Source organism: Cervus elaphus, chromosome 8 (assembly GCF_910594005.1).
Source record: "Cervus elaphus chromosome 8, mCerEla1.1, whole genome shotgun sequence".
Classification (NCBI taxonomy): domain Eukaryota; kingdom Metazoa; phylum Chordata; class Mammalia; order Artiodactyla; family Cervidae; genus Cervus; species Cervus elaphus.
The window spans coordinates 19,187,985-19,214,044 of record NC_057822.1 but is presented as its reverse complement, the minus strand read 5'-3'; the positions used below and the strand labels follow the sequence as shown (position 1 = coordinate 19,214,044).

Below are 26,060 nucleotides of genomic sequence, written 5' to 3'. Positions count from 1 at the left end.
TCCCAACTCAGAGATCAAACCTGAGTCTCCTATGTCTCCTGCATTGGCAAACAGGTTCTTTGCCACTAGTGCCACCTGGGAAGCCCCCAGTGATAATATTAATAATAAAATAATTACTGGCATTGATTTTCTTGTATATATGAGGCACCATATGAAGGACTGCATGTCCTTAATTGATTGCATTCAATCACTGCAATACCCCTAAATGGATTAGGTAGCACTTTATTTTCACACATAAATATGCTGAAATCCAGAAAGATGAGATGAACAACTTTATGTAGCTAAATCAGCTTATGTATTCCCTTAGGCATAGCCAAAGACTGTCTCGAATCAGTCATAAACTTGTTAAATACAGTCTTCTTTTTTTTGCTTTAGTCTTTTATTGTGCTAGACATATACACTTTTTTTTTCATATAAAACAAAAGAACATTTCTTTGATCCAAAAAACAATCAAAACCTGAGAACACAGAGAATACTAAGAGATTCATTTACAACAGATTAATTAGAAATGCACATCTACATATTTATTTTATACACTCTGAAAATGTGATTTTCATAATATTACCAAATTTTCATTTCACACATATTTAAAAATTAATATCTGTCATCTATTTGCATATTTAAATATGGCAATAGCTGTCCCAAAGATCACTGCTGAAACATTTTTGTTTCCATGAAGATCACATTAATTGGAGCAATAAAAGTGGGAAAAATGCTGTTAAGTTATAATGCATATTTTCTGTATCATAAAGTTTGATGGAAATACACAGTTCTTAAGATGACAGCTTGCTTTGTTCCTTCCTGCTCTCTCTAATAGACTTAGCACCACAATTCCATGAAATGAAATTATTTGTATAATTTCTTTTGAAGATCTCTATAGTACTACACAGATGAGGGATATTTAGGGCTCAGTGGAAATTTGTAATAAATAATCTGTATGGACAATTAAATTTGAGAATCTTCAGGTGCAGCACTGTCAAGAAAAAAAAGTTACAGGAGTAACTGAGTAATTTCAGATCCACTGTCCTATGGCAATCAAGATGCAAATGGTGTACTATTGTACATTAAAGAGTGTTGTACCAAACAGTAAAATCAAACCATCTTCAGCTTTGGGCATGAAATGATAAATCACATCACACTAACAAACCCTTCCCATTTTACCTACAGTCTCTGGTCCCAAAGGATTGAGTGAGTCTTCAAGTTTTTGCATGTTGTCAAGGATTTTTACATCAGAAATATCACAACCTTGGATAAGTTTGGAATATTTAGCTCCCACAGAATGCAAAAAATGTGAGTCCCAGATGAGTGTGGGGCCGAGAAACTGAGGTTAGATATAAAACATTTGATGAGAGCAGCAAGAAGGAGCAAACCAGAGGGAAGGGCTAGCTGGTACCAAGCAGGTTTTGGAAAAACTTTGGAAAAGTCATCACAGGAAGAGTGCTTGAGTGCGTAGAGGGGGGCAGTAGAAAAGTCACTCCTAGGCACCAGGGGTGCAGGAGAAAGAGACTGCTTAGAAAACAGCCTAGTCTACTTGGGAAAGCAATTCTCAAATGTTAGGAGAGCAAACTGTGTAGAAAAATGTCAGGAAGAGGTCAGGGAGATGGGCTGTGATGGAATCATCTAATTAATGAGTCTCCTACACAGCGAGCATCACTGAGGCAGAGTCACGCTAGGTCTCTTGTCAGTACAGCCAGCCCTGGAAGGGAGCTCCCCGAGAGTTCAGTCCCCCGAGTTACCTGCTGCAGCTGCTCCGTGCTGTATGCATCCTTGTTCACATCCAGGTTCACAAAGCAGACCTGGGAAAGGCCAAACACTGTCAAGTAAGTGAAAAAGCTGACAGTCCTTCGTGAAGAAAGCAGGAATTAGTTGGGCACAAATGATTTCAAGAGCCAAATATTTTCGTATAGTTGATCTGGCATAGAAACAGCCATCTTACCTTTGAGCTTCTGCATGGGTCTCTAATATCCCGTGGGTCTCTAATATCATGATTCCCACTGATTCCACCCAATGCCCTCTGCCTTTCATGGCCCAGCAAACAAAACAAAATCCCTTTGTACAGAACCAGTGTCACAGTCTCAACAAAATCTTCAGGTTTTTAGAGCGTTGTTAAATCTCATGAAATAGAAAAAAAGCTTGCAATACTTGCCAACTCTTTATAATCGCAGCAAATATTTCTTGCTGGTTCTCTCTTTTCTCTTATTTCCTGCTCCCTTTCTCCACCCACTTTTCATATCATGTACTATCAATGGAGTTCTGTGTCTCATTATTTTAGTTAATTTTTAATGTATTTAATCTTGTTGTAAAGTCTGACACTTTTCTAGCTATCTTAAATAAGTGTCAGGATAAATAAGAGTGTAAAAACAATAGCTATAAGATTAAATAGTAATTCAGAGCAACAGTCAAAGAACTGTTATAATTTAAAACCATCACAAGCGGACTTGGAACAACAGACTGGTTCCAAACTAGGAAAGGAGTATGTCAAACCTGTATATTTCCACCCTGCTTATTTAACTTCTAGAAAGAGTACATCATACGAAATGCAGGGCTGGATGTAGCACAAGCTGGAATCAAGACTGCAGGAAGAAATATCAACAACCTCAGATTTGTAGATGATATCATTCTAATGGCAGATAGTGAAGAGCAAATAAAGAGCATCTTAATGAAGGTGAAAGAGTAAAGTGAAAAAGCTGGCTTAAAAGTCAGCATTCAAAAACTAAGATCATGGCATCTGGTCCCATCACTTCATGGCAAATAGATGGGGAGAAAGTGGAAACAGTGACAGATTTCATTTTCTTGGGCTTTAAAATCACTGTGGACGGTGACTGCAGCCATGAAATTAAAAGACACTTGCTCCTTGGAAGAAAAACTACCTGGACAGTGTATTGAAAAAGCAGACACATCACTTTGCTGGAAAAGATCTGTATAGTCAAAGCTATGGTATTTACAGTGGTCATGTATAGAAGTGAAAGCTGGACCATAAAGAAGGCTGAGCACTGAAGAATTGATGCTTTTCAACTGTGGTGTTGGAGGAGACTCTTGAGACTCCCTTGGACTGTAAGGAGATCAAAGCTGTCAATCCTAAAGGTAATCAACCTGAATATTCATTGGAAGGACTGATGCTGAAGCTGAAGCTTCAATACTTTGTCCACCTGATGTGAAAAGCCAACTCTTTGAAAAAGATCCTGATGCTGGGAAAGATTGAAGGAAAGAGAAGGGGACTACAGAGGATGAGATGGTTGGGTGGCATCACCAACTCAATAGAAGTGAGTCTGAACAAACTCCAGGAGACAGTGAAAGATAGAGAAGCCTGGCGTACTGCAGTTCATGAGTTCACAAAGAATTGGACCTGACTTAGCAACTGAACACCAACCACAATCACATCACATTAATTAAAATAAACTACCATGGGTACTACTATATATGAAACAGATAACTAATAAGGACCTACTGAATAGCACAGGGAACCCTACTTGGTGATTTGTGGAGACCTAAAGGGGAAGGAAATCCAAGAAAGAGGGGCCATATGTATGTGAGTGGCGGATTCACCTTGCTATACTGCAAGAAATTCACACAAATGGTGGTGTGGTAAAGCAACTATACTCCAATTTAGAAAAAATAAAGGAAGAAAAACAGTAGGACCATAAAAAACTGGATGAGAATATTAATTTCCTGAATAGTTAGTCAAATATTTGGACTTAAGTAGGTATCTGAAAGCATACAGGGGTTTCTGATTTCAGTTAAGTTGTTTGGAGTCATGCTTTCTGAGAGTCCATTGTTTCTCTTTTTAGGATTGGAAAAGAACCATAAGGGAAAGATTTTGGGAAAGGCCTTAAAAATTAAAATAGTTCTACATTGATGAAGTGTAAAGCTCACTATTGTTTTAATCCTAATTCCTGGGCTCACAGTATCGTTGTAGTACATTTCTTGGATACAGTATTTGCTTGTTAAGAATAACTTGATGGACATCTGGAATAAGGAAGGGTGTGAAATGCCACCCACACTCTCAATCTTTTGGTTAATAGGGTGGATTCGGGCATGAGACCTTTTGCAGACAGAGCAAATGGAAGCATAAGGAGTAGGTGCTTCCTGGTTTACAATCTGGAGCAGTTTGAGAATATTCATATAATAATAGTAACTTTGCCCTTGGAAAGCTGGTTCAGAATCCATTAGTATTCAGGGACTTTTCATTACAGGCAGCTGGGATGGCAGTTATTGAATTGATTAGACAATTTTCCATTCACCTTAAAGAAAGGTGCATTACCTGGCCCCTGGGCATCACAAAGCTCTACTATCCTATTTCACAGTGGGAGAGGGCAAAGCAGAGAAACCCAAGGAAAGCATCTATAATAACCATTTCTCTGTCCTCTGATATGGTATCAGAGACTACTCTGAAGATGAACATTTTTTAAAATTAATTTTGTGTTACAATGTGAAACTCTGCCTATGTTTGGAGGAGGAAACTCTCCATATCTGCTGGCTGGACCAAGACTGGAACGAAGCAAGACATAAACCAGTCACTTGCTTATATTGTACTGAGCTCATACATCTTTCTGGATGTTGGCGGTAGGGGAAGTTTTTAGGGCCTGATAAACTTACAATTTTGGAAGACGTTCCTTTAGAAAAAGAATGATGAAATCAAAAAGTTTAAATTAGATGTGACTATTTAGAAAGAGAAAGGAAATCACAACAAATCTCAAATTTAAAATGATTGACATATACCATAAACACAAGAACTTTCTGAAAAATATTTCTATTAATAAACAGCCCGGTACACCTACATAATATTTCCCCCTACAGTGTTGGCTCAATATTCTGATTATCTCTTTATATAAAAGCAGTTTTATAATATCATTTTCTCTAGCAAGAATAGAAAGATAATTCAGCCCCAATACTGTTGATTTAATTTTTGCAGCTTCACAAACTTACAACATCTTGTACATTTTCGAGGTTGTTGTCAAATCCAGTGAGAAATCACGAAATAATTTCTTTCATATATGAGTGGTTATAGGTATATTCATTCATTTTAATACTATTAAAGTTTGTGCTCTACAAACTAACATTTGGATAAATTCTCTTTTGATTCATACTGAAAAACAAAGACAAGGACATAGTTCATTTATAATTTTCAATGCTATGTTACTGAATTTTCCACTGGGGAGAACTTCTGTGTTGTTTAGACACCAATGAGAACCCAATCTTGCATTTGTAATTTTACATGTTTGGTGACTAGAAGAATTCTTCACAGACTAGCTCCCGGTACATAAACCTTGTTTACTATTTTATATTTCTGGTATTGGGGGTGGTAGGACACATTCAGTTGGAAAACTCTCTCATCTGAAATCTTCTTGGTGCAATGCCTGACTGCGTTACCTTCTGTCCATGATGGGAGCATTCAGGAAGACATTCCTCCATTCCTCCATGGACGTGATCTCAAACTACATAAACACATCTCAAGGAAATACAAACCCATTCATTTTCTCTTGAGCCAGACCCCACACATGTCTGGGGTCACTCTGATGACCTTCCACATGAGAAGAGGGAAGATGCAGGGAGTCTGAATGGAAAGAGACAACTGCAGTTTAAATATCTTCAATTTGTAAATCACACAAACAAATACCTTTGTGAATACCTACGAGGGGATCCTATGCACCCGAGGAGCCCTGAGTTTGAAGCTTTGATAGTTTTACTTTAAGTGCACTTCACAGCGAAATGGTCTCTGTGATGGAAATGCTCTTAGCATACGCTCACTCACTATGACTGTGGACTGTTTACTTGAGATTTAGCCATCTTCTGATGCTGAACTCTGAGTGGAAAGTGTTAAAACAAGCCTCTGTCCAGTAGGACTGGGGAATGGTCGCTGTGGAGTGGAGATTGTATAGGTTGATGAGAGGACTAAGGGCCCTACACCTCCGAGGTTTATGGCTTGGTGCTGGGTGCTGAGAAGACAAATGGTATTTCTCTCGCTCTCAGAAAGTTTTGGTCTGCTGAAGGCTGAATGCATCCATAAAAGGATGGCCATGAAGTGAAGTGAAGTAACAGGCATGCGTGCTGGTGGATGAAGCTGGGAAAAGGGATTCATCACAAATAGCATCTCTGAGAAGATAGATTTGAGGTGACGCTGGCAGGCAGGACACAATTAATAAGCAGAAGAGGGAAAATGGCACAAAACAACGAATGGACGATTTTCTCCTGACCAGCAGCTGTTGAGTAATAAATGTTAAGAATCTCTGTATTAAGCACAGGCTGAGGAGAAGGAGAAGACAGAGGCTGTGAAATCCAAGGCAAGGAAAACTTTCTAGAGGAACTCCAGAGTGAGAGCAAAGTGGGTGTACAATATGTCCTTCTTTCTGAATAATAAAAGACTCTGGGAATAATTCAGCAGACTTTTAAAAGATGAATGAAAGGGGAACTCATAACTGTGATACACTTCCTGTGCAATAAAAATTGAAGGAGACCTATGGGTTAGAATTAGGTATTTCCATTCCAGCAAGTGAGGCTGCTCCCATGTTATTACAGGAGGAAACTTAAACAGGAGGAGATTATATAAGGAAACTTGGTAACAGGAAGTTAAAGTTTCTAGAAGCTTAGGGTGAGTGTTATCTATGACCAACATTAAAGCCTGGGAGATTATTCATTATGGTTTAATGGGCTGCACGGAGGCTGAGTCTGTATGTCCGAGACATCATCCAATTAGGAATAAGTGTAACTGCTCTGTGTTGACACTTTATCTCAATCAGGAATGATGTTACTGTTGAGTTCAATCACTCAGTCATATCTGACTCTTTGTGACCCTATGGGCTGCAGCACACCAGGCTTTCCTGTCCATCACCAACTCCTGGAGCTTGCTCAAATTCATGTCCATTGAGTAGGTGATGCCATCCACTCATCTCATCTCTGTCACCCCTTTCTCAATCTTTCCCAGCATCAGGGTCTTTTCCAATGAGTCAGTTCTTCACATCAAGTGGCCAAAATACTGGAGCTTCAGCTTCAGTATCAGTCCTTCCAATGAATATTCAAAACTGATTTCCTTTAGGATTGACTGGATGGATCTCCTCGCAGTCCAAGGGACTCTCAATGTCACTGAGTTATCTGTCAAATGCCTGTATGTGCAAATCCAAATACAGTAAGTCCCCGAAATACAAACTTTAATTTGCAAACATTCAAAGAAGTGAACACGCCATCCATGATGAGAAAATGAGAGCTACTACCCAGACATCACTGGATCATTTTTTCCAAAAGGTAGATAGATTTGAATCCAGCAAGGAATCAGAACCTGTGTCATTAATGTCAGAGGTAAACGAAATTGCAGCTTGCCCTCCATCTGCTATTGCTGACCATCCCTCATGTCTACCTTCTCTCTACCTTTTCTCCCCGCTCCAGTCAGTAACTCCTCCTGCCTGTTCACTCAATGCCAGCCCTTGCTTACCAGCTGTTGTACTGTACTACTGTGCCTTTCAAGGCACTTTTAATCTTTAATAAAGATTAAAAATACTTTATTTTTCTGTATTTCATTTTTATGTATTATTTGTGTGAAAAGTATTATAAACCTACTACCATACAGTACTATATAGCCAACTGTGTTAGCTGGGTATCTAGGCCAACTTTATCGGACTTACGAACAAACTGGACTTAGAAATGTGCTCTTGGAATGGAACTTGTTTCTATGCAGGAGACTTACTGTATGTCAAATGATACAGGGAAAGATTTTTTTAGATTAATTTATTTATTTTAATTGGAGGCTAATTATTTTACAATATTGTAGTGGTTTTTGCCATACATTGACATGAATTAAAGTATGGGTGTTTACTTAATTACCTTTGTTCTTTAACACAGTTTATTTCCTTCAGCCTGGACTAGATTATTTGTTCATGAGGTCAGATTCTAGTCATCACTGTATTCTTAGTGCTTAGCATAGCCTGGCATTTCACAGGTGCTCAATGAATCCTTGTTGATAAATGTATATGTGTGAAGTGAAAGTAGTGTCACAGGTGATAGGTGCAATAATCATCAATTTAACTAAATATTTTCCTTATTTATTGCATAGTTTTCTTCTAACAAAGATGTAAGGGATTAAATACAGAAGTTATAGGAGGATTAACTGGGTTAATATGAATCAGTTCAGTTCAGTTCAGTTGCTCAGTCGTGCCTGACTCTTTGCGACCCCATGAATCGCAGCATGCCAGGCCTCTCTGTCCATCACCAACTCTCAGAGTTCACTCAAACTCATGTCCATCGAGTCGGTGATGCCATCCAGCCATCTCATCCTCTGTCGTCCCCTTCTCAATCTTTCCCAGCATCAGGGTCTTTTCCAATGAGTCAGTTCTTCACATCAGGTGGCCAAAGTACTGGAGCTTCAGCTTCAGGATCAGTCCTTCCAATGAACACCCAGGACTGATCTCTTTTAGGAGACTGGTTGGATCTCCTTGCAGTTCAAGGGACTCTCAAGAGTCTTAATATAAATCAGGCTGTTGATATTGCTTAAAGTGCTTAAAAATTGGCTTCTTTATCCCCTAATACGGATTTGCTAAAAAATAGAAACAGGCAAAAACTTGAGAACCATAACTGGCAATAAATACCCATAAAAGGTACTAGCTTTTTTTTGGACTCAAGGCTCCTTGTTCTTCACATAAAATGCATTCCACATTGTGTCTGCATTTGTCCTTGTTTAGAGCATCTGCAGATACATTCAGTTAAAGCAGATGGAAACACAGTATCATCATCAAGAGAACACAAACATAACTTTTCTTGCTAATTTTATGGTTGTACATAACTTTTAAATTCAAAGCCTCTCTTCTCTCATTATTATGGTTTTAAAGTGAAATATTGTAGGAGTAAGTATCACTGAGAAAATTATGTCACTTTATGACTTTGACTTTTAAATAATCTAATAAAATATTCTTCAAAGGTACTCACACATAATAAACATTTTAATGTTTGTAGGCAATATACTGTTTTCTCTGCTTAGCTTTTATGGATTATTAAATCAAGCACTTTACCTATAAGTCTACTTTCATAAATGGAGGATGTAGGCATGTAAACGGAGAAGGCAATGGCACACCACTCCAGTACTCTTGCCTGGAAAATCCCATGGATGGAGAAGCCTGGTAGGCTGCAGTCCACGGGGTTGCTAAGAGTCAGACACGACTGAGCGACTTCACTTTCACTTTTCACTTTCATCCATTGGAGAAGGAAACGGCAACCCACTCCAGTGTTCTTGCCTGGAGAATCCCAGGGACAGGGGAGCCTGGTGGGCTGCCATCTATGGGGTCGCACAGAGTCAGACATGACTGAAGTGACTTAGCAGCAGGCATGTAAAAATAAAATTTTACTATAATATTTTATTAGATAGTGATATAAGATGTTTTGGTGAAAGTTACTATGAGAAAAAATTAACCTTAAACTATATTAAAATAAGAAAATATAAATAATTTTAAGTAGATTGTAATTTATAACATGTGAAGTCAAGTGGGCAAATGATACCACTCTTATGGCAGAATGCAAAGAGGAACTAAAGAGCCTCTTAATGAGGGTGAAAGAGAAGAGTGAATGAGCCAGCTTAAGACTAAATATTAAAAAATACTAAGAAAAAAAAATACTAAGATCATAGCATCTGGCCCCATTACTGCATGGCAAATAGAAGGAGAAAAGGTGGAAGTAGTGACAGATTTCCTCTTCTTGGGCTCCAAAATCACTGAGGATGGCGACTGCAGCCATGAAATCAGAAGACGATTGCTTCTTGGCAGGAAAGCAATGACAAACCTAGGCAGCGTGTTGAAAAGCAAAGACGTGCCTCTGCCAACAAAGGTCCCTATAGTCAAGGCTATGGTCTTCCCAGTGATCACGTACGGCTGTGAGACCTGGACTGTAAAGAAGGCAGAAGGCCAAAGAATCTATGCCTTTGAAATGTGGTGCTGGATAAGACTCCTGAAAGTCCTTTGGACAGCAAGGAGATCAAACCAGTTACTCTTATGGGAAATCAACCCTGAATATTCACTGGAAGGACTGATGCTGAAGCCTAAGCTCCAGTATTTTGGTCACCTGATGTTAACAGACAACTCACTGAAAAAGTCCCTGATGCTGGTAAAGTTTGAGCGCAGAAGGAGAAGAGGGTGTCAGAAGATGAGATGGCTGGACGGCATCACGGATGCAATGAACATGAACTTGGGCAAACTTTGGGAGATGGTGAGGGAGATGGAAGCCTGGTGTGCTGCAGTCCATGGGGTTGTAAAGAGTCAGACACAAAACAACTATAAAGAAACAATTCATAACAACTTTTCTAAGTTAGCTATATTTAATAAATAGTTTTATTTCAATGCAAATTAAGTCAGAAAAAAAAATACTAATATGTCAAGTAAAAAATTCAGATTTGAGCCTTTGAACTGATCCACTGTATGTGGACAGTTTTATTTTTTCATGTATCCATTTTAGTCAACATTTTGGATTGTTCAGATAGTCAAATGCAACAGTTGAGAAATGCCATTACATAATGCACCCACTAAACGCAAATCGCTGTGCAAAAGGATATATGACAAGTGGGTTTTAGCCCAGAATGTGGGACCTTTGCTTTTCTTTCCTGGGTATGTTTTCATCTCTCCTGAAGTCAGCTAAAATCTATTTAAGAAATGATTCTTATGGAGATCCTGCTTAGAAAATGTTAACAAAGAGCATGATGTCAAATTGCTTTTGAAATCTACGCATTTGAATGTTTACTCTGACCAAATATATACTTAGGCTTTATCTTAGAAGAAACCCAATTCCTTTTTTCTGCAGCTTCTAACAATGCAGCCATCTGGCCATGTGATGATGAGAGGATCTCTTAATTTGGTGGTTTGAAACGCTGATCAACAAATCTTTCAAAATAAAAATTGCCTCCTTTCTTCCCCAACCAAGAGACTTCTGCTAGATTCAGGATCCAGGACCACAGTTACCTTTTAAAGAATGTGCCTTTTCCCCTGATTAGTCCTTTAGGTTGATGATAACTAAAATAGCAATTTATATATCAACGTTGTCAAGCCACAGAGCTGTCAGACATTCTAGAACATACTTGACTGTTTGGAATGATACTGCATGTGTATCCAGTTATTGCTTTGAAATGATTGCAGCAGTCATGCAAAATAAAATACGAAGTTTTATTTACACTTGAGACTGTCAAATTTTCCTCTGTTTTCATTGTCAATGTTTTTTTAAAATAACTTTGAAATGCTATTGGGGGGTAGCTATTCAAGTAAAAGGCATAGACTTCCAAGCAATGACAGGCATTTTAACTAGCCATACATCAGGCCAATTTTATTGCTAACCTAAAAAATAAATGAAAAATAAGGATTCTACTCTAGAGTAATTATTCATTTTCCCCAAATTTTTGTTGTTTTTAAGTTGTCTTTAAGTTGTCTTTAAGACAACTCTTTTGGAGTATGAGGATAAATTTAAATATAATGTCTGATATACATTTACCAGATAAAGAACACATGATATTTGTTTTAGATTTCCATTTAAAATATATGTTTTATTGAGATATAATTAATATACCATATGACTTATCCATGTAGAATGCATGCTTCTATGGTTTCTCACATATTCACATAGTTAAGCAATCATCACCACAGTAAATTTTAGAATATTTTTACCATCCATGAAAGGAAATGTGCTATTAGCAGTCAATCTTTATTTCTCCCCAGGTACCCTCCCTCTAGCCCTAGACAATCACTTATCCACTTTATATCTCTACATATTTGCCTGTTTTGGCAAATCATGTGTTTTAGAAACAAAACATAAGGTGCTTTTTTGTGTGTGTGATTAAAATTTATTGTTCACAGTCGCTCAGTTGTGTCTGACTCTTTGCAACCCCATGGACTGCAGCATGCCAGGCTTCCCTGTTCTTCACTATCTCCCTGAGTTTGCTCAAACTCAGGTCCACTGAGTAGATGATGCCACCCAACCACCTCATTCTCTGTCGCCCCCTTCTCCTCCTGCTCTCACTCTTTCCTAGCATCAGGGTCTTTTCCGATGAGTCAGCTCTTCCCATTAGCTGGCCAAAGTTTTGGAGTTTCACCTTCACCATCAGTCCTTCCAATGAATATTTGGGGTTGATGTCCTTTAGGATTGACTAGTTTGATCTCCTTGCAGTCCAAGGGATTCTAGAGGGTCTTCTCCAGCACCACAATATACTGCATTTTATTTGTTCCTTTATGGATATTTGGGTTGTTCCAAGAAGATATTTATTTTTTCAAAATCTCCCCTGGTAAAAGGATTTGGGACTCTTAGGATATAATAATTTCTGACTGTAATTTTGTCATCTATCATCTTGGCTATAAGAGTTTCTCCTGTTATCTCTTCTTAATAATAGGGGATGATTCTAAAACAAAAGTGATGCCCAAGGATGGAGGGGCAGGGATGAGTCAAATTTCCCTTAGAACAGAGTTTATCTGGAAGTTTTACCTTTTTTGCATGTTAAATTGAAAGGAAAAAGAATATATCAGACTCGCCTCCACCTTGTTTATTTCTTCTCTCACAGAGGTTATTTAGATTACTAACACAAAGAGCTGAGATACATTCCTAAACTCTCAGGAGTCATGTCCAGGGGTAATGCAGGCAAAGAAAACTCAGATGCTCATCAACTGAGTAGATGACTTGCTATAGACATCCTCGATGGCGGTGGGGACCTTCTACTTGACAGCAAACTTCTGTTTTCTTTTTGATCAAGATGATTTCTCAAGTCCCCATTTTGCCTACTGTAATTAAACCAAGTTTCAGAGAGTCACATAACAATCACTACTATGTTTAATAGGGAAAATCTTTTTTTTTTTTTCCCCCTTGGGAAAATAGAGCATGTGTCAGGTAGGGGGAGTAGTCAGAGGCTTCACATCTTTTGACAGGTGAACAACACCTCAGGAGATGGTAGATGAGATCTGTTTGCTGATTCTGAAACATGACTTGAGCATGAAATTCTTACTTGTTATCAAGTTCAATATGACGGCTCTACACATTTCACTCTTCAAAATTCATTGTGCTCAAACTGCTGTTTTCCTTGTAAGTTCTTGCATTCTCTTGGATGCCCTCAGTTCAAAGGGTTAACTCTACTTAATCTGGATAAACATACTCTAAAAAAGAAAGACTGAAAGAACAGGACTGTCCCTAGGTTATGAAAGCCAGAAATAACCCAGATCCTTAAAGTCTACGAACAGCCATAATAAAGGAACTAACAACAAAGAACTGAAGAAAAAAGTAAGCTATGTAGCAGAAAGCCACCTAAAATTTCAAAGCTTTCAAAATAATCCTATGTTTTCCATGTAGAGGACAAAGTCATTGTTCAGAATATTAAAATTTTAGAGGTTTCACCAAATACCAATGGAGGAAATTCCAGAAACAGTAAATGGGACAATATGATCCCCATATATGGCTGGACCATTCTTTCATCTATGAGGCACAGAGTACAGAAGAAACAGAAGGGCTTTGCTTTCAGACAAGCTTAGCTTCATATCCTGATTTCACTTCTTAATAGTTGGTAGTCTTAATAAACCATGGGAAAAATGGGAGTCATACATTCATAATAATAATTTGCAGAATTCCTGTGAAGATTAGATGAAATACAAAATAAAGAACACTGGAGTACACCAGATGACACTGTATTGCTTTCTGGATTATAATCTGTAAAGGTGAACTATCTTAAACTGCTGCTCCTTAGCTTTTTTCACACAAAACATTTTATAAGGTTTAATCTAAATAACCTAAATAACGGGAAATAGAATTTTATAAAGAACAGCTACTTCTGAGTGTAAAGCAATTACATTTTGGCTTCTTGTATAGAGGCAGTCATACAGAGTGAAGTTAGAAAGAGAAAAACAAATATATTAACACATTTATGTGAAATCTGAAAAAAAAAATTGGTATGGACAATCTCATTTACAAAGCAGAGATAGAGACACGGAAGTAGAGAATAAACGTATGAACACCAAGGGGATTGGGGTGGGATGAATCCAGAGACTGGGATTGACATATAGACTATTGATACTATGTATAAGTAGATTGCTAGTAAGAACCTACTGCGAAGCACAGGGAACTCTACTCAATGCCGCGTGGTGACCTAAACAGGAAGGAATTTCAAAACAGAGGGGATGTACGTATCCATACAGCTGATCCACTCTGCTCTAAAGTAGAAACTAACACAACATTCTAAAGCAACTATAAGGCAATATTTTTTTTAAATAGCTAAAGAAAATGCATGAGATTAAAAAAAATCATATTATTAATAAAAAAAAGTCATTCTTAGAGTCCCAGAAATTTTGCCTAAAGAACTTTCTTCTCTGGAGTTTTGATAAAGCAGAATAAATACTTGTGATTAAAGAAAGAAGAACATTAAATTTTTTTTTTTTATAAACTTTCGCTTCTCGTGTTTGGAATCTAATATATACAAGAACTGTGTGTTACCGTATTTTTCAAGCTATAAAACATTTTATTAAGAAATGCCTTCATTCTCGTTCTCAGGGGTGTTTATGACTTATTTATCTAAATACCTGCAAGTGCTATGGGTGATATTGTTATCACATGCCATAAAACCAGTGGGTGATTGCAACAGACATGAAATTGGGAACCAACTACGTGTAGGGAGAGTAAAAAAATTATACGTTGCAGCAGAAATGTAGACATGTTAAAAACATCAACCACTGTTTAACCAGCATCACTTACTAAGTTCCTCAACATGAATAGTGCTGTTTGAGGGAACTTATATAGATCTGCAGGCAAAATAGACTCTATTCTTAGAAATAAATATCTTTGATGAGAATGAGAAAACATAAACTGTTATACATACATATCACTCCATTGAATCCAATGCAGGATTTCAATTTCTCAATACAGCATATGAAAGCATACAGAGTAGCTTTATTTTAAAACATTAAAAAAAAACAGCGGAGAATGCACTTTTCATCAATGTTGAAAAGCTGATCAGTTAATTGACAAAAATTTTCCTTCAGGCATGATAAGAATATTCAGCTTTGACTATGGCAGGAAATGAATGCAACAGAAATGCATTAGATGATGTGTGTTAGAACAAAATGCAGTAGATAAACTGAGCATAAACTGAACAAAAATACTGCATGGCTTTAAATTTTGTAGAATTTTATGTTTTAACTCTTTAAACTTCTATTAAAGTTATTTCTAATTTTCACCTGTAAAGTGATAAAGTTACCTTTTCCTCTTCTCAAAGTCATACATATTTGCACAAAAAAATATAAAAAGTGTAGAAAGGGAGGTTTGTAGCCTTAACAGCTCAATTATTTTACAGTAGATGAAAGGCCATTTAAATACTTACAATCACTGGTAATAAATGATAGTGAACCTAATTTTAAAATACAAGTAATTAATCTAAACTAGACCTCTCACTAGCATCTCTCGCATTATGTGACAGCCAGACTAACACAGAACTCCAAGCTTCACCTCTCCCGGATGCCTTAGGTATACTTCAGCCAACACCGTGTGCCTGTCAGTAATTAGGGGAGGCTGTCATTCCATTCGTATATGTAAGAAAACAAAAAGCATAAAAAACAAAAATGCAACAGCAACTGCTGAATGTACATCCTGGTTGATGCCGCACAGAAAAGTGAATTGATTATTTAGATAATTTAGTCCTCAAATCAAGCTGCTAACGGTGCAGATGTACTTTTCCTTCTTTTGAAAAGAACTGTTCAGATTCACTATCTACACTGAAAGTTGTTCTCAATTCTGTTTCACTGGGTTTGTAAGAGCCACTTTATTTGGCCTGCTCTACGCATTAAGTCATTAGCTCCAACCAAGTATCTGAATTACTGCTCCCTATAACTTGGATTCCTAGAGCTCTTCAGAGACTCATTAAGGTAAAATGTTCTAACAGACTGGCAAGTGCTTAGATGTAACTTGCTTTTCAAATAAATGGCCATTAAAGTCAAGTCTTTGAAAATTAGAATTCTGAAGTCTGTCGTCTTCACACAATGAATAAGTAATCAGATAGATAGATAAAGCAATTAGAGAGAAACAAAAAAATACCAGAGGGGATTATCTATTGTTTTGAAGAGGATAAAAACTAGTCTTTCACATTTGTTTCCTTTGACAATGATTTTGATTAATTATCAAAATATTCATGTTTCAAAGAGACCTTCTGCATGATGAACGCTGTTCTTTTTTCCTTTGTTGGATTTTTGTCTCTGTTGGTAAAACTGACATATATCCTAATTCTGGCTTATTTTCCAATTTACTTTCTTGAACTTTATTCATTTAAGGCAATGACTTCTGGAAAAATGACTTTTGTAATGAAGGTGTTAATTCAAGTTAACTTTAGGCTTGCTATTAGCAAGATATGACCAATAAACTTCTGAATTTAAACTTTGATTATAGGATCAAGTATTTGAAATAGATAGGTGACTCAGATGCTCTTCAAACACTTCACATTCTCTGATCTCTCCAGAAATCATTGACAGTAAGAGAGCAGGAAAGTGTTTTTTGTTTTGTTTCATTTTGTGTTTAGGCTTAATATTTCATGGTTTCTGACTTCAATCATTGAAGCATCCATCAAGAATTTTTTAAAAAATATAGTTTCTGTCTGAGATCCCAAATGTCAGCTTTTAATTGAAGGATACTATGAATTGTGTACTTTTGTGGTGTTGGAGAAGATTCTTGAGAGTCCCTTGGACTGCAAGGAGATCAAACTAGTCAATTCTAAAGGGGATCAGTCCTGAACATTTATTGGAAGGACTGATGCTGAAGCTGAAGCTCCAATACTTTGGCTAACTGATGCGAAGAACTGACTCATTTGAAAACACCCTGATGCTGGGAAAGATTGAAGGCAGAAGGAGAAGGGGACAACAGAAGATGAGATGGTTGGATGGCATCACTAACTTGATGGACTTGAGTTTGAGCAAGTTCTAGGAGTTGGTGATGTCCGGGAAAGCCTGGCATGCTGCAGTCCACGAGGTTGCAAAGAGTCAAACAAACTGAGCAACTGAACTGAACTGAGCTTTTGGAAAGATTCAAAAACACACCCTTCTCTGTGCAACCGAGGAGATAGTACTGTCTGGGCGAGGACAGCTGGAGCCCTGACTTATGTTCCTTTGTAATGTCCACGCCTCATCATCATGCCTTGTCTGTTGCCAGCTAACATTTTCTCACTTGAAAGGAAAGGAGAAGAGAGCACAAAAAGCATTCCTGGGTTTCAAATCTGTCTTGTCAAATACCTTTTTACTTTACTAGGAGTAAATAAATAAAAATTTGAAATTCCAAGTTGAAAAATCATTTCACTCAAAAATTTGAAGACACTGCTCTGTTGTTTTCTAGCTCCCTTGCAAGCTATGTCCGACTCTTTGCAACCCCATGGACTGTAGCCTGCCAGGCTCCTCTATCCACGGGATTCTCCAGGCAAGAATACTGGTGTGGGTTGCTACACCCTCCTCTAGGGGATCTTCCCAACCCAGGGATTGAACCCACTTTTCTTAAGTCTCCTGAATTGGCAGGCTGGTTCTTCACCACTAGTGCCACCTGGTAAAGTCTTGTCACAAGCTAAACTCTAGGGCAAATCTTGGTCTCCTGCAAACACCAACAGTAGTATTTAAGGACTTGAGTACAATTCTTAGAGATTCCAGGATCCTAAGTCGTTACTCCAGTTCCTTGGGGCACAATGCTGCCAGTGTCTTCAACACTCCAGAGACCCCAGATGTGAGATACAGCCAATGGGAGTTTGACAAAATAGTTCTGATGCTGCTCACAGATGGAGTTTTCTATTTTTATTTACTTGATCTCCACATTCAGTCTTGAAGACCGGGATAAGGGTCAGATTTCTTCATATCTTTCAGATCTCCTTAAGAACTACCTCATCACAGTGAATTTTTCTGCTGATTCTGCTTTTTTCTTATGGCACCATGCAGTTCTCCTTCACAGCAGTCATTACAATTTGCATAAACATTTTAAAATTATTCCTGTCTTTTCCTCCAAATGTGTGTGTGTGTGTTAGTCACTCAGTTGTGTCCAGCTCCTTGCAACCCCGTGGACTGTACCCCTCCAGGCTCCTCTGTCTATGGAATTCTCCAGGCAAGAATACTGGAGTGGGTTGCCAGTTTCTTCAGGGGATCTTCCCAACCCAGGGATCAAACCTGCTTTGTTTATGTCTCCTGTATTGGCAGGCAAGTTCTTGACCACTGGTGCCACCTCAGAAGCCCTTTTCCCAAAGAAGGTAGGCTAATGAAGAGTAGAACCGCTGTCTTGTCAGTGTGAACTGTGCATCTCCCCAAGTCCATGGCACAGCAAATGTCCAGACAACAGCTGCTAAGTAAATGAAGAATGACCAGGTCATAGATGAAGACACAGGGATCTTGAACTGGCCATATCAGTGGCCCATTTTGGCCCCAATCTGTGTTTCGTTGGACTATCACTCCCAGCCCAACTTGATTGGGAACTATGTTATAGTGAATCTTGGCCTAATCTAGGGGAGACCTGTTTTCCCTAAGCACTGAGATAGCAATTCTTATTCTTTATGACTTAAGAGGTTCTTTAAATGTTTATTTTTCCCTTTAAATGTGAAGAGAGTAAAGTAAATAAAAGATAATATCTCTGATCTTTATTACATATGAGCATGAGCCACAGGAAATCATATTTGCACAGGGAGTAAACAGTGAATAAAAACCTGCTTATGTAGTATTGGCAAGTGTACTTTTAAGTCAATTGTCAGGCAGCTTTGAAGTAGAAGGAGGCATAATTACCTTTATACTCCCTGCAGCTTGCACTACAGGGGCCTCGTTTACTTTGAATGACTCTATGTGTGAGAGTCCAGGGATAGTTTAAGATGGGCTGGTCTAGCAGTATTCCTGAGAGTGGCTTAGACGGCTCCTGTGGTTAAGAAATAAATCATAAAACATCAGTGCTCAAAAGCACGTCTGACTTGTCCAGTGGACTAAGGCAGTTGCCTGAAACATCTGCATTTGACAGAAGCATACATTCTCAAATGCCACTGTACGATTAGGAAGCGGGGCATGATTGAAAGTAGAAATTGACTTGACTTGACATTCTACTTTTTTCTTTAAAATTATCTTATATACCATACATGTAGAAAATGTTCTGATGTTCTTCACAAGCATTCTAGATTATTTTTAAAGAGAATACTATTGAAAAGTATACTGGAAATCTTGCCATAGGAAATAAATATTAAATAAGTCTTTTTATTCATGTAACACCAATTATTCACTCAAAATACCTTGACATGTATCACTGAATGCACATTATTTTTATTGAGCTACTAGGCAAAAAATTCTCAAATGCAAAGCAAACTTGTCTCGTTCAAACTGTATCCTTGCCCAGTGTTCTTCCATTTCCATCTGTGTATTTGAAGCATAAGCTGGAGTCAAGATTGCCACGAGAGATATCAATAACCTCAGATATGCAGACGACACCACCCTTATGGCAGAAAACAAAGAGGAACTAAAGAACCTCTTGATGAAGGTGAAAGAGGAGAGTGAAAAAGCTGGTTTAAAACTCGTCATTCAAAAAATGAAGACCATGGCATCTGGTCCCATCACTTCACAGTAAATAGATAGAGAAACAATGGAAACAGTGACAGATTTAATTTTCTTGGGCTCCAAAATCACTGCAGATGGTGACTGCAGCCATGATAGTAAAAGACGCTTGCTCCGTGGAAGAAAAGTTATGACCAACATAGATAACATATTAAAAAACAGGCATTACTTTGCCAGCAAAGGTCTGTATAGCCAAAGCCATGGCTTTTCCAGTAGTCATGTATGGATGTAAGAGCTGGACCATAAAGAAGGCTGAGCATCAAGGAATTGATGCTTTTGAGCTGTGGTGTTGGGAGAAGACTCTTGAGAGTCCCTTGGACTGCAAGGAGATCCAACCAGTCCATCCTAAAGGAAATCAATCCTGAATATTCATTGGAAGGACCGAGGCTGAAGCTTCAATACTTTGGCCACCTGATGTGAACAGGTGACTCATTGGAAAAGACCCTGATGCTGGGAAAGATTGACGATAGGACAAGAAGGGGACGACAGAGGATGAGATGGTTACATGGCATCACTGACTTGATGGACATGAGTTTGAGCAAGTTCCGGGAGATGGTGAAGGACAGGGAAGCCTGGTGTGCTGCAGTTTATGGGGTCGAAAAGAATTGGGCATGACTGAGCGACTGAACAACAATCTGAAGTTCAAATTTACGAGACATTTCATTCATCCCTGGAGAAAATATTTGAGTCTCTATGAAAGTAATAACTGTGTAATGAAAAAACTGTAAGGAAGAGTCCAGGGCTTCACAGATTGTGTGCCAGATGATACTGAACAGATAAAGAGGGGAGGGGAAGTTATTCCGAGGAGGTGAAGTTTGAAGGAAGATCTGAAAGTCTTAGAGGTGAGGTCAAGGCATAGATGGAAGATGAGCAGAAAGGCGGTAAGCTGGGAGAGGATTCTGAGTAGACAAGTAACATATGTCAAGTTTTTAAAACACAGTGCATTTCTGAAGTGGTAAGGAAGATTGGTGGAATGTAGGGAGTGAGCACATAAATGGGACACTCTGAGGCCAGAGGAATAAGGTTTCGGAGTATGGGAAATTTGGAGGGAATTTTAAAGACGCTGTCTTTATCTTGAATGCAATGGAAAACCAGTAAAAAGAAAGACTCCCAGATAAGAGGAGACATAACTATATCTTTGTCTATACTGCGGGACAATCAGGTTCAGCCCCTGGGTCAGGAAGATCCCCTGGAGGAGGAAATGGCAACCCACTCCACCATTTTTGCCTAGAAAATCCCACGGAAGAGGAGCCTGGTGGGCTACAGTTCATGGAGTGGCAAAGAGTTCGACATGACTGAGTGACTAATACTTTCACTTTCAACCATATCTTAGTTTGTCGAAGCTGCAACAAAAACTGTAAACTGGATGGCTTATCAACAAGAGAAATTTATTATAGCTCTTGCAGTTCTGGAGGCTGGAAGCGTGAGATTAGGGGGCCACAGTGGCAAGGCTTTGATAAGAACCCCATTCCAGATTGCAGACTGCTAACTTCTCATTGCACCCTCACAAGGCAGAGGGTCTTAAGACTCTCCTAAGGGCATTAATCCCATGCAGGAGGACTTCATATCTGTGATTTCATCAGATCTTAATCACCTCCCAAAGGCCTCTCCTCCTAAGGCTCCTGTCACACTGTGGTGATAGGATTTCAACACATGAATTCTGGAAGGACACATTTATTCTATGACATCATGTTTCCATTTTGGAAAGACCACTCTGTGGGCAGTTTCTTTCCCTGGAGCTCTATGCCATTCCACAATTTAAAGATTAGATTAAAAATTAGTTTCATTTAGTTTCATTCCTTGCACATCTAGAATTGCAGACATGAGTCTACATTCTGTTTTGTTCTTGCTGCCATTGACCTATTCAGAATTCTCTGTAACCAGGAGCAAAAGCCTTTAATTGGGATCCCCAACTGTAGCTCCCTCAGATCTAGCCCATTCTGTGTCCTGCTGCTCCCAGCCTAAGAAACTTCCATTTCCCTTTAATGTCTAGAGAAACCTCAGTAAGTGCTATGAGTCACTCCAAGTCCTAAGTGCTTACCCATACATTATACAGACATTATGTTACATTTTACACCCCTTAATCTTCACATATATTATACCATTGTACTTGCATTATATCATTAAAACCTCACCACTCCCAGGCAAGGTAGGCACTATCATTTCAGTGCACTTGTCAACCCTGCTCTCTAAGCTCCAGGCAAATGCCACCAATGATGTTTGCTGAATGTGCCCAGGGTCTTCTTCCCTCTGTACTTACTCTCACACCTTTAGCACTGCAGGAATGGGGAGATGTTACCTCTGCTCTGCTTCCCGCCCCCTCATCAGAACATCCATTCAGACTTGAACTAATATGCTACTTTCTTCAATATCTCCACTTGCAGCTTTCCTGAAGTGCTCTGTCCCTCTTAGCATTTGTTTTTAAGAACTCCTATGTAGCATTCATGTGAACAAATAGAAGGGTTTTCTTTTAGTAGTTCATCACCTCCCTATTAAAAGGGTCTGCTTATTTCCTTTCTTAACTCTTAAATTTATGTAGAGTAAAATTTACAGACAATAAAGTTCATTTTTTGGGGTGTACATATCTATGCAGTCTTACACGTGCATACATTCCTGTAACCATGAGAAGATATAGAACACTTTGAACATCCCCAAAGAATTCCCCTGTGCTGCTCTTTTATAGGCAGACCGTCTTTCCCTCCTTAATCCTTGCAATCACTGACCTGTTGTTTATTCCTATGGTTTTGCCTTTTCTAAAATGTTGTGGAATCATATAGCATATAACCATTTATATACCTGATGGGAAGAGCTGATCATTGGAAAAGACCTTGATGCTGGGAAAGATCGAGGGCAGGAGCAGAAGTGGGCCACAGAGGATGAGATGTTTGGATGCCATCACAGACTCAACGGACAGAAGTTTGAGCAAACTCCAGGAGGTAGTGAAGGACAGGGTAGCCTGGCATGCTGCAGTCCATGGGGTTGCAAAGAGTCAGTCATGACTTAGCAACTGAACAACAACGACAACAGCATAATTATTTAAGACTAGGTTCTTTTACTCAGCAAGCTGCATTTGAGACTTCTCCATGTTGTGTGTATTTATTGTTTGTTCGTCTTTATTGTTGGATAGTATGCTATTATTTGGATGCATCATGGTTTATCTATTCATCTGCTTAGTCACTGATTACAGATTTTTGTATGCACATAAGTTTTCATTCTATTTGGGCAATACCTATGAATGGGATTACTTAGTTTTGTGGTAAGTGTATGTTTAACTTCTAAGAAGAGGCCAAACTCTTTTCCAGAGTGACTATATTTTATCCCCTGCTTATTCACTTCTGTAATTTTTTAATGTGGCTGAAAAAATGATCTTCCCCAATCATTTTGTTAACTGACTTATACAAGCGGCAAGACTGAATTGCAGTCAGTCATGGTGTTGAAGAAGAAACTGCATGTGCTGACTACATATTCCGTCCAGCGAGTGCAAAGGCTGAGAAAGAGAAAAAAAAAATTCTCTGAAAAACAGAATCTGAAACATGAGCTCATTATTTGTTACCTTATCCTCCAATTCTTGCTTTTAGACTAGGTGAAACTTAAAATATAGCAAAGAGCTTTCAGGTATTCCTATATGGAACTGATGGTAAATTTTATCTTACAGAAACCAAGCAGGAACCACCCACCTCCTTGTGACCTGCATCCTGTTTGTAGAAAACCTTCAGGTTTTTAGGCCTTTCAGGGTTTCAAAGAGCAAATTTAATCAGAAAACTGAAAAAATGCAGAAACAAAGGAAAACAATAATAATAATAATAATATATAATATATAATAATTATAATAAAAATAATAATAGTTTCATCATAAAACAAAGTCAAAGACCTTTAGTTTCTCCTCAAGGGTAACAGATAACATCCTGAGCCAATCCTTGTGTTGTTTTGCAGATACTAAAACCCCTACCAGGTAGAAGAAGAAGTTAACTGCATGCTGACCACAAACCTATTGATATCAACACAATATACCACATTAACACATTTAAGAATAAAAATCATGTGATCATCTCAAAAGATGTGGAAAAAGTTTTTGGAATTATTTAAGATCCACTCTGACTCATCTGAAAAGACCCTGATGCTGGGAAAGATTGAGGGCAGGAGGAGAAGGGGACGAAAGATGATGAGATGGTTGGATGGCATCACCGACTCGATGGACATGGGTTTGGGTGGACTCTGGGAGTTGGTGATGGACAGGGAGGCTTGGCGTGCTGCAGTTCATGGGGTCGCAGAGTCAGACACGACTGAGCGATGGAACTGAATTGAATATCCACTCAAAGAGATGGGAATACCAGACTACCTTACCTGCCTCCTGAGAAACCTGTATGTAGGTCAATAAGCAACAGAACCGGACATGAAACTATAAACTGGTTCCAAATTGGGAAAGGAGTATGTCAAGGCCGTATACTGTCACCTTGCTTATTTAACTTATATGGAGAGTACATCATGAGTAATGGCAGGCTGGATGAAGCAAAAACCAGAATCAAAATTGCCGGGAGAAATATCAATAACCTCAGATATGCAGATGACACCACCTTTATGGCAGAAAGTGAAGAGGAACTAGAGTTTCTTGATGAAGAAAGAGGAGAATAAAAAAGCTGGCTTAAAACTCAACATTCAAAAACTAAGATCATGGCATCTGGTCCCATCACTTAATGGCAAATAGATGGGGGAAAAATGGAAACAGCAACAAACTTTATTTTCTTGGGTTCCAAAATCACTGCGAATCGTACTGCAGCCATGATATTAAAAGACACTTGCTCCTTGGAAGAAAAGCTATGACAAACCCAGACACCATATTAAAAAGCAGGGACAACACTTGGCTGACAAAGGTCTGTCTAGTCAAAGCTATGGTTTTTCCAGTAGTCAAGTATGGATGTGAGACCTGGACCATAAAGAAGCCTGAGCACCAAAGAATTGATGCTTTCAAACTGTGGTGTTGCAGAAGACTCTTTGAGAGTCCCTTGGACAGCAAGGAGATCCAAGCAGTCAATCCTAAAGGAAATCAACCTTGAATATTCATTGGAAGGACTTATCTGAAGCTGAAGCTGCAATACTTTGGTGACCTGATGCAAAGAGTTGATTCATTAGAAAAGACCTTGATGCTGGGAAAGACTGAGAGCAACCAGAGACAGGGGCATTGGAGGATGAGATAGTTAGATGGAATCACTGACTCAACAGACATGAGTTTGAGCAAACTCCGGAAATTGGTGATGGACAAGGAAGCCTGGTGGGCTGCAGTCCATGGGGTTGCAAAAGGTCGGGTTGGATATAACTGAGCAACTGAAAAACAATATCCACTTAGGATTAAAAACTCTCAACAAAGTGGGTATAGAGGGAACACACCTCTACATAATAAAGACCATATATGGCAAACATACAGACAGCATCATACACAATGGTGAAAAGCTGAAAGCATTTCCTTTAAGATCAGAAATGAAACAAGGATGTCTACTCTTGCCACTTTAATTCAACATAATATGAAGCCTTGGGGTGAATTGTTTCCATCAAAGATTTCTGTTTTCCTTTTTGATTATAAATATAGTCCTTAGGGAGAAGGTTAATTAAATGTCTACAGAAATTCAAACATTGATAGTTAGAAATAAGTTAATTAGAAAAAGTTTTCAGGCAATTTATATAGGAGACATAAGAGATATGGGTTCAATCACTGGGTCAGGAAGGTCCCCTGGAGAAGGAAATTCCAACCCACTCCAGTATCCTTGCCTGCAAAATCCCATGGACAGAGGAGCCTGGCAGGCTACAGTCTGTAGGGTCACAAAGAGTCAGACATGACTGAAGCGACTTAGCATGCTCGCATACAGGTGCCCATTTTAGACCTTCAGAACTAATGTGATAGCAGATACTTTCATTATGCATCTTCTCAGGCAGACATTTGGTCCTCATAAAAATCCTAAAAGATGCCATTATGATTCCCATGTCAGGAATCTAAGACACAGAAGTTAAGTAACCTGTGCAGAGTCACAGAGCTGCTGAGTGGTAGGGTTCATTCGCAAGTAGTCTGTCTTAGAGGTCTGTGCCACGTTATATTGTCTTTTTAACATAGTATTTACTATATGCTCTATAATATATATATGATGTTACATATGTTGTGTGACATACTATATTATATATATAATATATATTTTACTATGTTGTTTTTAAAAGATGATAAACTGGAGAGACTGTTAAAGTGTTCTAATTCAATTAAAAGCTGGATACATTCTCAACATTTCATTCTAGCAGTCTAAGCTAGTCCTTTTTTAAAAACCATGGGTTAGTGATTGGAATGTGATATTTACTTCCAGGTCTTTAATATATTTACGATTGAAGCCATGATGGTTGCTGAGAATTTTTTTCTTCAAGAGGCATCTCTTGTCAATCTCAACTGTGATTTGGTTAATCCCAAAGAGCTTGAAGTAGGAGCCAAGATGGATGGCAGAGCTTGGGAGACGATTCCCCAGGGAGAGGGTGCCAGCTCTCAGGAAGTACTCT

At 38.6% G+C, this 26,060-nt stretch overlaps 1 protein-coding gene across 7 annotated transcripts in view; it reads right to left on the bottom strand.

Moving 5' to 3' along the window:
- Positions 1-26,060, bottom strand: part of LOC122698580 (SPHK1 interactor, AKAP domain containing) — a 185,230-nt gene that overhangs the window by 39,377 nt on the left and 119,793 nt on the right. For all 7 annotated transcript variants that reach the window (XM_043909791.1, XM_043909789.1, XM_043909790.1 and 4 more), the window contains exon 4: positions 1,737-1,796. In XM_043909791.1, the coding sequence (XP_043765726.1) occupies positions 1,737-1,796 (60 nt within the window). The remainder of the gene's footprint in view (positions 1-1,736; positions 1,797-26,060) is intronic.